At 39.3% G+C, this 14,161-nt stretch overlaps 1 protein-coding gene across 1 annotated transcript; it reads left to right on the top strand.

Annotated features, from left to right (window-relative positions):
- Positions 1–10,891: 10,891 nt before the first annotated feature.
- SrpRalpha (signal recognition particle receptor alpha) lies at positions 10,892–13,518 on the top strand. Its single transcript, XM_065222512.1, has 4 exons — positions 10,892–11,149; positions 11,218–12,675; positions 12,736–12,903; positions 12,968–13,518. Exons 1-4 carry the CDS (start codon positions 11,033–11,035, stop codon positions 13,091–13,093), a joined length of 1,869 nt encoding a protein of 622 aa, XP_065078584.1. The 5' UTR covers positions 10,892–11,032; the 3' UTR covers positions 13,094–13,518.
- Positions 13,519–14,161: the final 643 nt, after the last annotated feature.

Genomic DNA, 14,161 nt, shown 5'->3' with positions numbered 1-14,161 from the left:
CGCCGGTGGTAATAATACTCACCACACATGGAATCTGGTTAAAAATCAGGTTTCAACACAGCTTGGTAAAATCTCCAACATCCGATTACCTCGAGGGGGGCGACACATCTAAATCTCAAGTTTAGATGCTCAACAAATCTCACACTAGCGAATCAATCTTCGAAAAATCTTCTTTCATTTGTCGCATCTACTTGCATCGCGCATCATCTTTTTGCAGGAAATCTTTAGAATCGTCATCAATCTTCTTTCTATCTACTCAGCATGGTCGCAGCTAGCCACAGCATAAAACAATTTTTTCTGCATCGTAGATAGAGTCGTCCCCCTCGGATTACCTCGGCATTCACTTTTTTGAGACCTCTGCAAAATATCTGTTTGTTAGCAGATATCTCAGCCGAGATATCAGCAAAATGTTATTTCAGGCGTAACATTTGATAACGGGACAAAAGCTTTTGAAAACAAACTTTGTAAGCCAGGTTGTAAGGTCCTTTGCACTAGAGTCGGTGTATAATCAGTCACGCCAAGAGAAAAACAGTTGAACTCCCATCACGGTTTTCGAAAGATTCCCTTTCATTTAACTTGGCAACAGAGGACTTCTACATCTACTTCAAATGACTTCTAGCGAGAAAAAATAATAGCGGCTGTAGTAAATCATTATATCAGTGATTTTGTCAAGTTATCTTAACAAAAAAATAGTAGAAATTCGCATTACTGATCATTACCAAACGTATCCCATGACAATTGAATGCTCACTGCGTGTTTATTATCAGTTCTTCGATTATATTTTATAATTTATTGCAATACCTTTCGTGGACTTTTCATAGCATCGTAATGTTTGTTAACTTTGCACGATAGGTAGCTGGTTTGACAGTTCGATAGGTAGACTCGGCTTCACTCTTGGCCTGACTCATTATACACCGACTTTACTTTGCACGTGAACCAAAGTACGCTCACGCAAACCAATACCACTTTCGGAAAGGTGAGAGTTGCTCCTACCCGACGACATTGTTGGTTTGCATGGGCGTACTTCAGTTCGCGTGCAAAGGGCTTTACAAAGTTTATTTTCAAAAGCTTTTGTGTTATTATCAAATGTTACGCCTGATTTGTTAGCTGAGTCCTGGCAATTGTTTTACTGAATCTCAGCAGTATAAATAGGAGAACTACTTGGAATATTGGGGGAAAAAAATTAAGTGTGAAGGAATCCAGAACAATGTAGTAATGTAGATGATACCTATAAATAAAAAGAATAAAATTATAATGAACAAAATAACTCACCAATTGAGGATTGATTTATTGCATGACGCAATGACCGAAACTGAATATTTTGATCTGGTACAGATCAAAACAGAAGCAAATAAACAAACTGACGTTTATCGCTTCTCACACAGCTTACTGCGAATATATAGTATTGGACGATCTTGGATAAACTATCGTGTTGCTTATGGTTGGAGTCTCAGGAGAGCTTTAATGTGAAAGTTGTTATGAATGCGAGTATGAATGTCGAATGAAAACTAAGCGATGGAAACCAATATATCGGATATAAAGGTGTATATGTTTGGGTGAATTAAATGTGTGTGTTGAATGCTTTTGAGAGCGAACTGTATTAGTTGTGGGACTATGGTCTAATTGTGTTCCGACTAAAATGGATCGGCAAGCGTACGAATTAGTATGTTTGTGTGTATGCGAATGAGGATCGAACATAATTGGGATGAGATTGTAATTGTGTGCCGACAAGACACGGGTTTTCAGTTAAGAGTTTTGTTAGAGGTGTGCGTGTGAGATTGAGAAAAATGCTAGCTAGAAAAATTCGAGTGTGGCTGAGGTCTGCATTCAGAAAACTAATCTTGGAGTGTACAGTTGGCATAAGAAAAAATCTTTAATATAAAAAAATGGACGGCGAAAAAGAAGTCGGTCACCACAATGGCGCAGCTAACGCTCCCACTAAGTAAGTATTTTAATGGAAATACGATATAAAGAAAGTAAATAGTAACATGTATAGTTTAAATGATTTTTCTGATATATAGAACAAATTTGAAGGCAGCCATTTTGCTTTATAAAAAAAACTGAATATATTTCTGATGGTGATGAGTAGCCTGGATTGACCCAGTAGGCTCATCATGGCATAGGCAAAGCAGCATTAAAAAAATGAATGAAATTCATTTGACTCATCATGTCAGAATGGTGGTGATGAGAAGGCTGAAACATTAAAAAAAAATTAAATTCAGTAAGCTGTAGGGCTGAGTAGGCTGGATTGACCCAGTAGGCTCATCATGGCATAGGCAAAGCAGCATTAAAAAAAAAGTGAATGAAATTCAGTAGACTCATCATGTCACAATGGTGGTGATGAGAAGGCTGAAACATAAAAAAAATGAAATTTAGTAAGCTCACCATAAAGTACGAGTTGGTTGAAGAAATAAAAGACCGAGTAAAAGACAGCAATAAATACAAATCCATAAAAAAATAGGTTGAATATTTATAAGAATTGTGATCCATTTATTTTAGGAAAATAGCAACCAAGAAGAAAACGAAGCAAACAAATGTTTCTTTGGTGCAAGGAAAAAACTCGACTTCAAGAAAGATCAATGATGCTCCGATAAAGAAAAGGAAGAAGGTAGATGTTCGTAAATCCCGATATTGCGAAGCTATGGCAAGTGATTTGAAGACTGAAAGGTCGCTCACTGCTGAGCTTCGTAATGAATTGGAGAAAATTCGGATGGAGAAGGAACAACTTGAAGCGGCCGCTAAGACGCCAGCTACAAGTGATGTTGACAACCGGAGCATGAGTGATTTTAATGAACACTTCAGACCACACAGCACCCAACACAACACATCAGCTTCATTTGATGAGTCTCGATTCATGTCATCAATCAACCAACTGTCCATTTCATCCGTCAATGTTCCGGAGTGTAAGCCTATTGGTGATGATGGAGAACTTCATCGACACGCGTTCGAACAATGGAAAGATCTGTTGGTGGATTCGATGCAGCTGGCTGGTATTTCAGATGAAGCAACTCAATTCATGATCTTCAAGGTAAAGGCAGGCAATCAATTGTTGGACATCTACAGGAATACCAAATCAGACGAAACTGCGCCAGATGCAGTGTCTAATCCGTTTTCGAACGCGATGCACCGGCTCAATACTTACTTTGGTTCTGGTTCAGACGTGCAGCGGCGTAAACTGGCTCTCACGTTTCAGAAGCAAGGAGAGTCAGAGTCGGCTTACATAACTAGGGTTGGAGCTATAGCCCGGTTGTGCGAATATGGAGCAGATAGAGAGTCTGAAGTTATATTGGGTACCGTAGCAAATCAAGCCAGATGCAAGGACGTTCGTACCGCTGCCCTTAAATTGTTGCACCACAAAGGATCGTTCATGGAACTGATCGATAAGGTGCGTGAAATTGAGTGCATTCGCCTAAGTGAGCAATTCTTTAAGGAAAGACATGCACCGTCAGAACAAGTCAGCATCGCTCCAGTTAGTGCCGATTTCCCGTTGAACACTCAGCAGTATCGACGACCAAATGCTTCTTTCTATCAACGTGGTATGTCTCGTGGCTACTCAGGGCGTCAGTACAGTCGTTCAGGAAATCAACGCTACGTAGGCAACGGCAGGCCACCGTTCACACGGGCAGGTAATCAGAGATCGGCTCAAGGTTCCAGATGCTGGAGATGTACTAGTGTATACCACGACCCGTCTGCTTGCCATGCCATCGATAAAATATGCCATAGCTGTGGACGAGAGGGTCATATCCAAATCGCTTGCAAGACAAAAGTTCAGGCGGGAACTAAACGAGAGGCTGAGTATGAAATGTCCACACCAGATGTTCCACCGCGTAAGATTGATGCCATCCAGAAACAGGACAACGATAATGTACCTACGGAAAATGTAAGTGATGAAACTGAAAATTAAACTGCCATTATTATTGAGACCATTATTATTATTATTAAAACTTGAACTGTTGGATTACTTATGAAATGGTCATTCGTAAACATTTTTTTTATGCTTGATAAATAAAGTCACCGGACGTGAATTACAAATATAAGTAGTAATGAATTTAAAAAAAAAAAAAAAACAACAACAAATGAAGGGAATATGCCACTTATTCAGCATTTTGTGATATTCTTCTGACAGGCCGTAGCCGTTGCAGCACACGGAAAGACTGTTATTCATATCACTACTGTCTCACATATGCCAGATGAAGGAATCATCGAAGGTACCGTTGCTGGCATGCCATGTCAGTTCCTCATTGATTCTGGAGCACAGGTCAATACGTTAACGGACGGTATTTTTCGCATTATGGTCTCCGACCCTAAGTATTGCGAGGGAGTTTTCAATCTACAGAAGAAATCAGACCGTTCTCTTAAAGCATATGCTTCTGCGGGAGAAATAGAGGTTATAGCAATGTTTGAAGCCTACCTGTTTATTTCTGACGATAGACCGGTGTATCTAGAGAAATTCTACGTTGTAAGAGAGCTTCGATCTCTGTTAAGTAGAACAACGGCTACAAGATACAGGGTACTTATGCTGGGAGTTAAGGTACCAGCGACAATAGATGGAAGTTCTACGATATCGTTCTTGACAGAAGAAATCGCTGCTATCAATACGAATGATATTTTCCCTAAGTTCAACATTCCCCCGGTGAAAATCGCATATAACAAATCAGAACCACCCTGCAGGAACATCTACCTTAGCATTCCACAGGCGGTAAAACCGCTAGTTGAAGAACGTCTAACGCAGCTAGTAAGTGCCAATATTATTGAAACGGTGACAGATGACATGGATACCTCGTTCTGCTCGTCCATGATCGTGGTACCAAAAGGAAAGCACGACATCAGACTTGTAATTGACCTCAGAGGACCTAACAAGTACATCCACCGAACTCCGTTCAGCATGCCCACATTGGAGAGTATAGTTGCGGATTTAAACGGAGCCAACTGGTTTTCAACGATTGATTTGAAAAATGCTTTTTTCCATGTCGAACTTGATGTTGAATCACGTCATTTGACGAATTTTTTTACCGAGTTCGGGATGTTCCGTTGTGTGCGACTGCCATTTGGTTTGTGCAATGCACCCGATATATTTCAGGAGGTACTGCAGAGGAAAATACTCGGTGGATGCAGAGGAGTCACAAATTACCTGGACGATGTATTGGTTCATGGGAGCACAAAGGAGGAGCACGACGCAAATCTCGCTGAAGTTCTAGCTCGATTACGGGAGCATAACGTGATGTTGAATGAAGCAAAATGTGTATTTGGTTCTCAATCAGTTCTATTCCTGGGATTCATCCTTACACCCGAAGGCTGGCAAATTGATGATGAGAAGTTAATCGCCATAAAAACCTTCAGAACGCCGGTGAATTGCGGAGAAGTAAAAAGCTTCCTCGGATTAGTGACTTTCATCGACCGGTTTATCATTAACAGGGCGGATAAAACAGAACACTTGAGGGCATTGGCAAATTCTAACAATTTTTATTGGACAGATCGGGAAGAACAGGAGTTTCGTTTTCTACAAGACGACGCACTCAATGCTATAAAAACGCTTGGATACTATAGCCCAACAGATGCTTTAGAACTGTATGTGGATGCATCGCCCATTGGCTTGGGTGCGGTGTTAGTACAATTTGATAATCATGATGTACCCAGAGTTATAGCATGCGCCTCAAAATCACTAACGCCCACCGAGCAAAAGTACCCTCATGCTCATAAAGAAGCGCTGGCTGTGGTTTGGGGTGTAGAGCGTTTTGCATCGTACGTACTAAGCAGGCATTTCATCATCAGAACCAATGCGGAGGCAAACGAGTTCATATTCGGATCAAACCATCGTGTCGGCAAACGAGCAGTGGTACGGGCAGATGCATGGGCTCTTCGATTACAGCCTTTTGATTTTGAAATGAAAAGGATCCCTGGAAAATCTAACGTGGCAGATGCACTCTCAAGACTGATACATCACTCTCAAGAGGCTATACCTTTCGATGAGGATAACGATAATCATTTTCTGTTTGCGCTTGATTCAGGTGGTATTAGCAAATACAACGATATTTTAGTATATTTAAACCAATTTATCCCGAAATAGGTTCCTTAGACGTTACATGGGAAGAAATTGAAATCAGCTCGGAGAACGATGACGAGCTTCAACTGTTGCGTGCCGCCATTCAACTTGATCAATGGCCACTAAAGCTCCGCAAGTATGAGGCTCAAAAGAAGTACTTACATGCTCTTGGATTCATGATTTTCAAGGACAATCGTCTCATCTTACCAGTATCCTTACGACAGCGTGTCATGCAAACGGCACATGGAGGTCACGTCGGTGAAGTTGCGATGAAGCGGATTATGAGGGAATACTTCTGGTGGCCGAGAATGTCTAGTGATGTCGAGCGTTTTGTCAAAGAATGTGAAACATGTCTTCGGCTTTCCAGAAAGAATCCTCCTATTCCACTTAGCAGCAGGGAGTTGCCTGATGGCCCGTGGCAGATTCTTCAAGTAGATTTCCTCAGTATTCCCGGATTTGGATCAGGCGAGTTTTTAGTTGTTGTTGACATCTTCTCGTGCTACTTATCAGTAGTTGAAATGAAGCACATGGATGCTGACAGCACGAACGTTGCGCTTTGCAAGGTGTTTCAGATCTGGGGTTGCCCCCTCATCCTCCAGAGTGACAATGGGCCTCCTTTTCAAGGTGCTCAATTCATTAAGTTCTGGGAAGACAAAGGCGTTAAGGTGCGTAAATCCATTCCCCTTAGCCCACAGTCAAATGGGGCAGTGGAGCGACAGAACCAAGGGGTAGTGAAAGCTCTTGCAGCATCTAAAATTGAGGGCACTAACTGGAGACGTGCTCTTCAAATATACACTCATAACCACAACAATCTTGTTCCACACTCGAGACTGTTGGTAACTCCGTTCGAACTGATGTGTGGGTGGAAATTTCGCGGACATTTCCCATGTCTTTGGGAACATGGAGGTAGACAGCTTGATCGTACCGATATCCGTGAAAGAGATGCTGAAACGAAACTGGTAAGCAAACGAAACGCAGATTTAGCTCGGGGGGCGAAAGAATCAGATATTAAAATTGGCGATACAGTGCTACTGGCTCAACATAAAAAGTCGAAAACTGATCCTGTTTTCACACACGAACGTTATAAAGTTGTTGCCAGAGATGGTTCAAAAGTTGTTGTGATGAGCAGACGTGGTATCCAGTATGCACGTAATGTGCAAGACGTGAAGAGGGCTCTCAGAATAGCAGATTACTCATCGGACGAAGAGGACGTTCCCGCAGAAATGGTTTCATCGAACGACATCGAAGATGCTAAATATACGGATTTGTCCATTGATTCTTCAGTTCCGGTCGTCCCCAAAGTAACAGCAAATCATGATTCATCACATTCAACAGGACTTCGACGACGAGAAAACATCAAACGACCTAGCAGATTCGATGGCAATTTCGTTTATGCCGTGTTTCAGTAACAAACGATTGTTGATTTTTTTTCTCACTAGAAGAGTGGAGATAGAGAAGAATGTAGTAATGTAGATGATACCTATAAATAAAAAGAATAAAATTATAATGAACAAAATAACTCACCAATTGAGGATTGATTTATTGCATGACGCAATGACCGAAACTGAATATTTTGATCTGGTACAGATCAAAACAGAAGCAAATAAACAAACTGACGTTTATCGCTTCTCACACAGCTTACTGCGAATATATAGTATTGGACGATCTTGGATAAACTATCGTGTTGCTTATGGTTGGAGTCTCAGGAGAGCTTTAATGTGAAAGTTGTTATGAATGCGAGTATGAATGTCGAATGAAAACTAAGCGATGGAAACCAATATATCGGATATAAAGGTGTATATGTTTGGGTGAATTAAATGTGTGTGTTGAATGCTTTTGAGAGCGAACTGTATTAGTTGTGGGACTATGGTCTAATTGTGTTCCGACTAAAATGGATCGGCAAGCGTACGAATTAGTATGTTTGTGTGTATGCGAATGAGGATCGAACATAATTGGGATGAGATTGTAATTGTGTGCCGACAAGACACGGGTTTTCAGTTAAGAGTTTTGTTAGAGGTGTGCGTGTGAGATTGAGAAAAATGCTAGCTAGAAAAATTCGAGTGTGGCTGAGGTCTGCATTCAGAAAACTAATCTTGGAGTGTACAGTTGGCATAAGAAAAAATCTTTAATATAAAAAAATGGACGGCGAAAAAGAAGTCGGTCACCACAAACAACACTTATTTTGTGCCAATTTTTTGCCCCAAGTGTGCAACAGATTGAAATTTCGCTACCGAAAGATGGAATATCCATACATACAAAAAAAAAACAAAAACTGTATTGGTAACAATATTAACCTTTCAATTTAAAAGTATAAAAAACATCGTTATTCTTACTACGAAAATATTTGATTCAACAAAGTTGTTTTTAATTAAAAAAAAAGAGATTGTTTCAAATTTAACTTGTAAAAATTGAAACTTAAAAGGTTTTCCCGTGTTTACGAAGAACGATCTAATAATTTTTGCTATTGGTAAATACGAAAATCAAAGAATCGGAGTTACAAATAGCAAAATCTTTTATGTTTTTTTAATTAACAGGGATGCTACGACAGCTACTATGCTGAACACTTTCAAAACGGTTTTATAACTTAGAACTTCATCAAGATACAAACTGCGACGGCTTAGTGGGATTACGAATTGTTGGTAGGAATATTTATTTGGTTTCTAAGATACAGGATACAATACTGGGTCACGTAAACACTGCATTATTATTCGAGACCATGTAGGAGGCAATATCTAATTATTATTGCTTATGTATTTCTGATAAAGGAACCTTACATACTTATATAGAGACCCTGATTTCGGTAAAAAAATATACCGCTTATACCCCGTACATACTATGGCTTATATCATGTAATATAGACTGTCTTGCAATGAGCACTCACATATAGGATTTCCAGTGAAAACTAGATGTATGAGTGCTCATTGCAAGACAGCCTATATTACATAATATAGGCCATAGTCTGTACGGGGTATTAGATCGGTAATCCTAAAAATTACAGATGTTTCGATATTTTCTCGCTCTATTGCTAAAAACTGTAAATAAAATGACCGAATTTCATTTTAATTTAACGAAAACTGTAAACATTTTTACCGGCAGGTCTGTAAATCAGCTTCATGACTGACTTTGGTGAAATATTTTACTGAAGTTTCGGTAAACAAAGTGTTCCATTACCGAGTCCGGTAATGGTCTCGGTAAACTTTAAATCCGAATTGATTTTTGATGGGCTTTGAAAATGTTCATGTTTGTGAAAAATTAAAAGATGAAATAATGGAGGCTGTCATGTAACACCAAGATGAGTGAATCGTAGATATTTCCCGTAAATATAATTATTATTTTGACGTAGAACTACGTTTTTGTCGACTATACTGGGGTGCAAATCAAAAAATATGTGTGGTGAAGGAGTGTTAGGTTTTGAACGCTTGTTACTTTGTCATTTATAGATGAAACTTAAATCCAAATACGCCAATCGATAGGATATTACATTACAAACCTGCTGAAATAAATATTTTTCCAATTTTTCTTTAATTAAACTTTTGAAAATATACAAATGATAATTTTATCATTTGTTTCATGAAATAAGCCTTTTTACCAAACCCAGCTCCTTCCCCATTCATAATAAAATGGCGGGAAATCCTGTCAGTTGCGGGGCTTAGAAAGTATGTTTTGTGCAGAATATGTAAAAAAGGAGGGAATTCGGATGTATTTTTTCTGCAAAATATGTAAAAAAGGAGGGACGTCGGATGTTAACCTAAATGCATATATCATGCATCATAGATAGAGATAGATAGATAAGTTCTACGTCATACTGCGGTCGTGTCTAGGACACAACCCTTTACTTTTTCATCTAAATAAATATCATTACAGATGGCCGATGTTAAGCCTTGTTTTATTTTCCGTCGGTCCAAGTTCTATTCCCATATTCACGACGATCTAAAACAGCATTTGGAATCTTTATCCAAATCTTCCCTGTTTTCAGTGTAGCGCAGAATACTTCCAACAAAAACTTCTTTTTGTTCATCGGTGGAGCAAACACATTGACCAAGACTGTGTCAGTTGTTTGTATGGATTGCAGTGACCGCCACCTTGAAACAATATTACAGCATTACAGTCAAGGTTAAAGAGGTTTTAAAAAAGTTTTTATTGGAATGGAATATAATGGAATTGGATTTGGAAAACGAAATCAGTTTATTTTTAGTAACTTACAGAAACAATTGTCTGACAAAAGAATGGTGACTTCCCATCAGAACGGATATTTTCGTACATTCCTTAAGACCTTAATTGATTTAATTCATCCGAAAAAAGCATTAAAATTTTAAGCTACATCTACTAAAATCACCGCAGCATGATGATACTAATGAACCCAATGTGGATGGAGATGTCCATATGGGGTCAAATGATCCATTTAGTAATCTGACAGCGGGCGATGAGTTATGGTATAAAAACAACAAACCAATTTTTTTTTTCAAACAAGTGCTTGGTATAACTTATAAATACCACAATGTACTAATTAAAGCGAAGAAATGTTTTTCATCTAAAATTACTAAAATATTGTCAGTTATGAATGCAATACTTGTAGTTCACTGGCTGTGGGAACAATAATGTTTATTTATTTTGCTTGTTTGGTTGACAGTTCGATTGGTACTTCTGGCTTCACTCTTGGCGGGACTCTTATTATAACATTGACTCTGTATGTGAGGCCCCTCGACAGCCTCGACAGTGGCTGCATTCTTGTCACACATCTCAATGTCAAAATTGACGTTTATCATACTACGTGTTTACGTTCGTTGTGCTGCGTTGTCACCGTCACTCACTACAGAACATTAGGAAAAACATCGGGCTGCGAGGTGAGATTTTTGTGCTAGAAATTCAACGATTTCTCGCATTTGTAACACACGCAGGAGTTTAAAGTCCATTTGCGCGAACAGGAAAATAAACGCTTAGTTGTTAGTTTTAGGTAAATTTTACAGTGTGGCTGATTGGTGATCCAAAATGTTGGATTTGTTTACCATCTTCACCAAGGGCGGAATCGTCCTCTGGTACTTCCGAGGTACTAATCAAATATTTGCCCCTTCGGTTAATGCGCTTATCCGCAGCGTAATTCTGCAGGTAAGTCTGGGAAGCATAGATTTGACTGTCGTTGAGGCATAATTAACATTGACTATTTTGTGCTCCAGGAACGTTCTGGAGTTTACGATCATGACGGGTTATCGCTCCAATACAAACTGGACAATGAATTCGAGTTGGTGTTTGTTGTTGCATTCCAAAAGATCCTTCAGCTTTCGTACATCGACAAGTTTTTGAGCGATGTACATTTAGAATTTCGTGATAAGTATAAGAATGACCTGAGAGCTGAAAACCGAAACTATACGAATTTTGAGTTTCAAGATGATTTCACAAGGATTCTGGAGCAGGCCGAAAAGTGGGGCCGAATGCAAGCAACGCTTCCAAAGCAGATGCGTAGCTTTGAGGATTCCCATAAATCGAAGAAAACGGTTGCTTCCATGATTGAGAGAAAGGGTGAGGAAAAACCAGCTGGTAGTAAGAAATCGGTGAAAATAATGGAAAATAAAAAGGAACAGGAAGAGAATGTTGCTCCTCCTCAAATGAACGGAGGTAATGAAGATTTGATTCTGGAGAATCGTAAGAAAATGATAGAAAAGTTGAACAAGAAGAAGGGAGATAAGCCCAAGTCCCCCAAATCTCCGCCACAAAAATCTGGAAAACAAATGCGTGTTTGGGATTTGGGAGGTAATACAAGAGATTTGCCAAATTTGGATCGTTCTAAGGACAAGCCGGAAGACATGAAGAGCGATTTCACAACGAGCAATGCAATGATTGGCAGCATGAAAGGGGGCATTCAAGATTTGGAAGTCGAAAGCGATAGCGATTACTCTGAGGAAGAAGATGAAGAAGAAATCAAAAATTATGAAATGCGCCAAAGTACTGCACCAACCAAGAAATCTGGCGGAGTATTCTCCTTGTTCAAAGGCTTGGTAGGATCAAAGAATCTTACTCGTGAAGCTATGCAGCCAGCGCTTGATAAACTTAGTGATCATTTGATTTCCAAGAACGTTGCATCCGATATTTCTCACAAGCTATGCGAATCGGTCGCTGTAAAACTAGAAGGAAAAGTTCTTGGCACATTCGATACCATTGCTGCAACGGTTAAAAATACATTGACTGAAGCTCTGGTCCAAATATTGTCACCGAAACGTCGCGTTGATATTCTTCGTGATTGCCTGGAAGCCAAGAAAAACAAGCGACCTTACGTGATGAGCTTCTGTGGGGTGAACGGTGTCGGAAAGTCCACTAACTTGGCCAAAATCTGCTTCTGGTTAATTGAGAATAATTTGAATGTTTTGATTGCGGCTTGCGATACGTTCCGTGCTGGAGCTGTTGAGCAACTGCGTACTCACATGAGACATCTGAACGCTTTGCATCCACCGGAGAAGCATGCTGGAAGGAACATGGTACAGCTGTACGAGAAGGGCTACGGCAAAGATGCAGCTGGAATTGCAACGGAAGCCATACGATATGCAAATGATTCTTCGGTCGATGTAGTTTTGATTGATACTGCAGGGCGTATGCAAGACAACGAACCGCTCATGAGAGCGTTGGCCAAATTGATAAAGGTAAATGTTAATGTCTTCCTACATTACTGGTCACAAATATGTAATTCGTGTATATTATAGGTTAACGAGCCCGATCTCGTATTGTTCGTTGGAGAAGCCCTCGTAGGAAATGAAGCCGTCGATCAGCTGGTTAAATTCAACCAAGCTTTGGCAGATTATTCTGCGAATGAGAATCCGCACATTATCGATGGTATTGTTTTGACCAAGTTTGATACTATTGACGACAAGGTATATGTGTAATCCTCGATTTCTCAATTTTGCGTATATCTTAAATGTGTTATTTCCTTCATAGGTGGGCGCTGCTATATCAATGACATACATTACGGGACAACCGATTGTGTTTGTCGGAACAGGACAGACCTATACCGATCTGAAAAAGCTGAACGCTAAAGCCGTCGTTCATGCTCTGATGAAGTGAGCTGGTAAAAATTTCCACGGTGTGCATTTTACTCCATCCACTCCTTATAATTGAGCTCCATGTATCTTACTTGTGCTTGAATATTTCTGTTCAGATGTTATATCCTAGTTCGTGTTCAATTCCAATGATTTCTTCCACCATTTCTATCGGCTGAATTCCAAACATTAAATGCAAGATAGTAGACCAATTCCAGCTAGTCATAGGGACAGACACAATTGAAAAAAGTATCTTCTACTCACATGTAGTGATTGAACCTCGATGTATCTTTCTTTTTTATTTTTATATAACTGTGTACCTACCATAGTTTTTCGTTTGTGGATGTATATTATCATTGTACTTTATCGCTATTTTGTTGTGTTTTATTGAAGGAAAAAAGGGAACATTTACCTTACAATTATGGAGAATAAAAATCGAGAACATAAAATATATGGAAAATTATCGGTATTGTTCGACATTTACGGCGATGACAGCCTTCATGGTCGAGTATTTTTGCTTATCTCTTCTCCAGGATTCATGTTACATGCACAGCCCCGGTATACTTCCGTGTATCGAAAACTCAAAAAGTTTACTTAAGCTTTTGGATGATTACCCGCATAAACGCGAACCATCACATGACCTTACCGATAATGGTTATAAATTGTTTATAATCCCTGCTAAACTTCAACTGAAATGGTTATGGAACCTTACATGAACGTTTGTGTGATAAAGTTTTAACCTTATGTGTTATGGTTTTTTGGAAGCGGACCTTACAAATAATGGGTTGTTAAGAACCATTACCATTCCAAATTCTTGTTTTCTCCATACATTTTCGGAAAGAGAACTATATTAGAACGTTTTTACTTATGGTTTGAGAACATTAATGGTTATGGTTATGGTAGTCAGTAAGGTCCATTAATGGTTTTGTATTATCGCTCAACTTTACGTGAAATATATCGTGAATTGGTAATCAAGAGCAAATTTTCATTACGTCGAATGTAACAAAGGTAAACAAAGTCGAGCTATCAGTGTCAATCGATTCTCCTGCTATTATACTATATACTGTCCGAATATAGGATCAAATCCCATTTT

Source organism: Ochlerotatus camptorhynchus, unplaced genomic scaffold (assembly GCF_037179485.1).
Source record: "Ochlerotatus camptorhynchus isolate MF236.1 unplaced genomic scaffold, CSIRO-AGI_Acam_v1.1 ptg000171l, whole genome shotgun sequence".
Lineage (NCBI taxonomy): Eukaryota > Metazoa > Arthropoda > Insecta > Diptera > Culicidae > Ochlerotatus > Ochlerotatus camptorhynchus.
The sequence above is the reverse complement of the archived record's forward strand: the minus strand, read 5'-3'. Positions and strand labels throughout refer to the sequence as shown.

Excerpts from the sequence above, each read along its gene's own strand:
- SrpRalpha (XM_065222512.1), top strand. The coding sequence starts at position 11,033 with ATGTTGGATTTGTTTACCATCTTCACCAAGGGCGGAATCGTCCTCTGG. Across the intron at positions 11,150-11,217 it reads TCCGCAGCGTAATTCTGCAG|GAACGTTCTGGAGTTTACGA; the intron begins GTAAGTCTGGGA and ends TTTGTGCTCCAG. Across the intron at positions 12,904-12,967 it reads TTGATACTATTGACGACAAG|GTGGGCGCTGCTATATCAAT; the intron begins GTATATGTGTAA and ends TTTCCTTCATAG.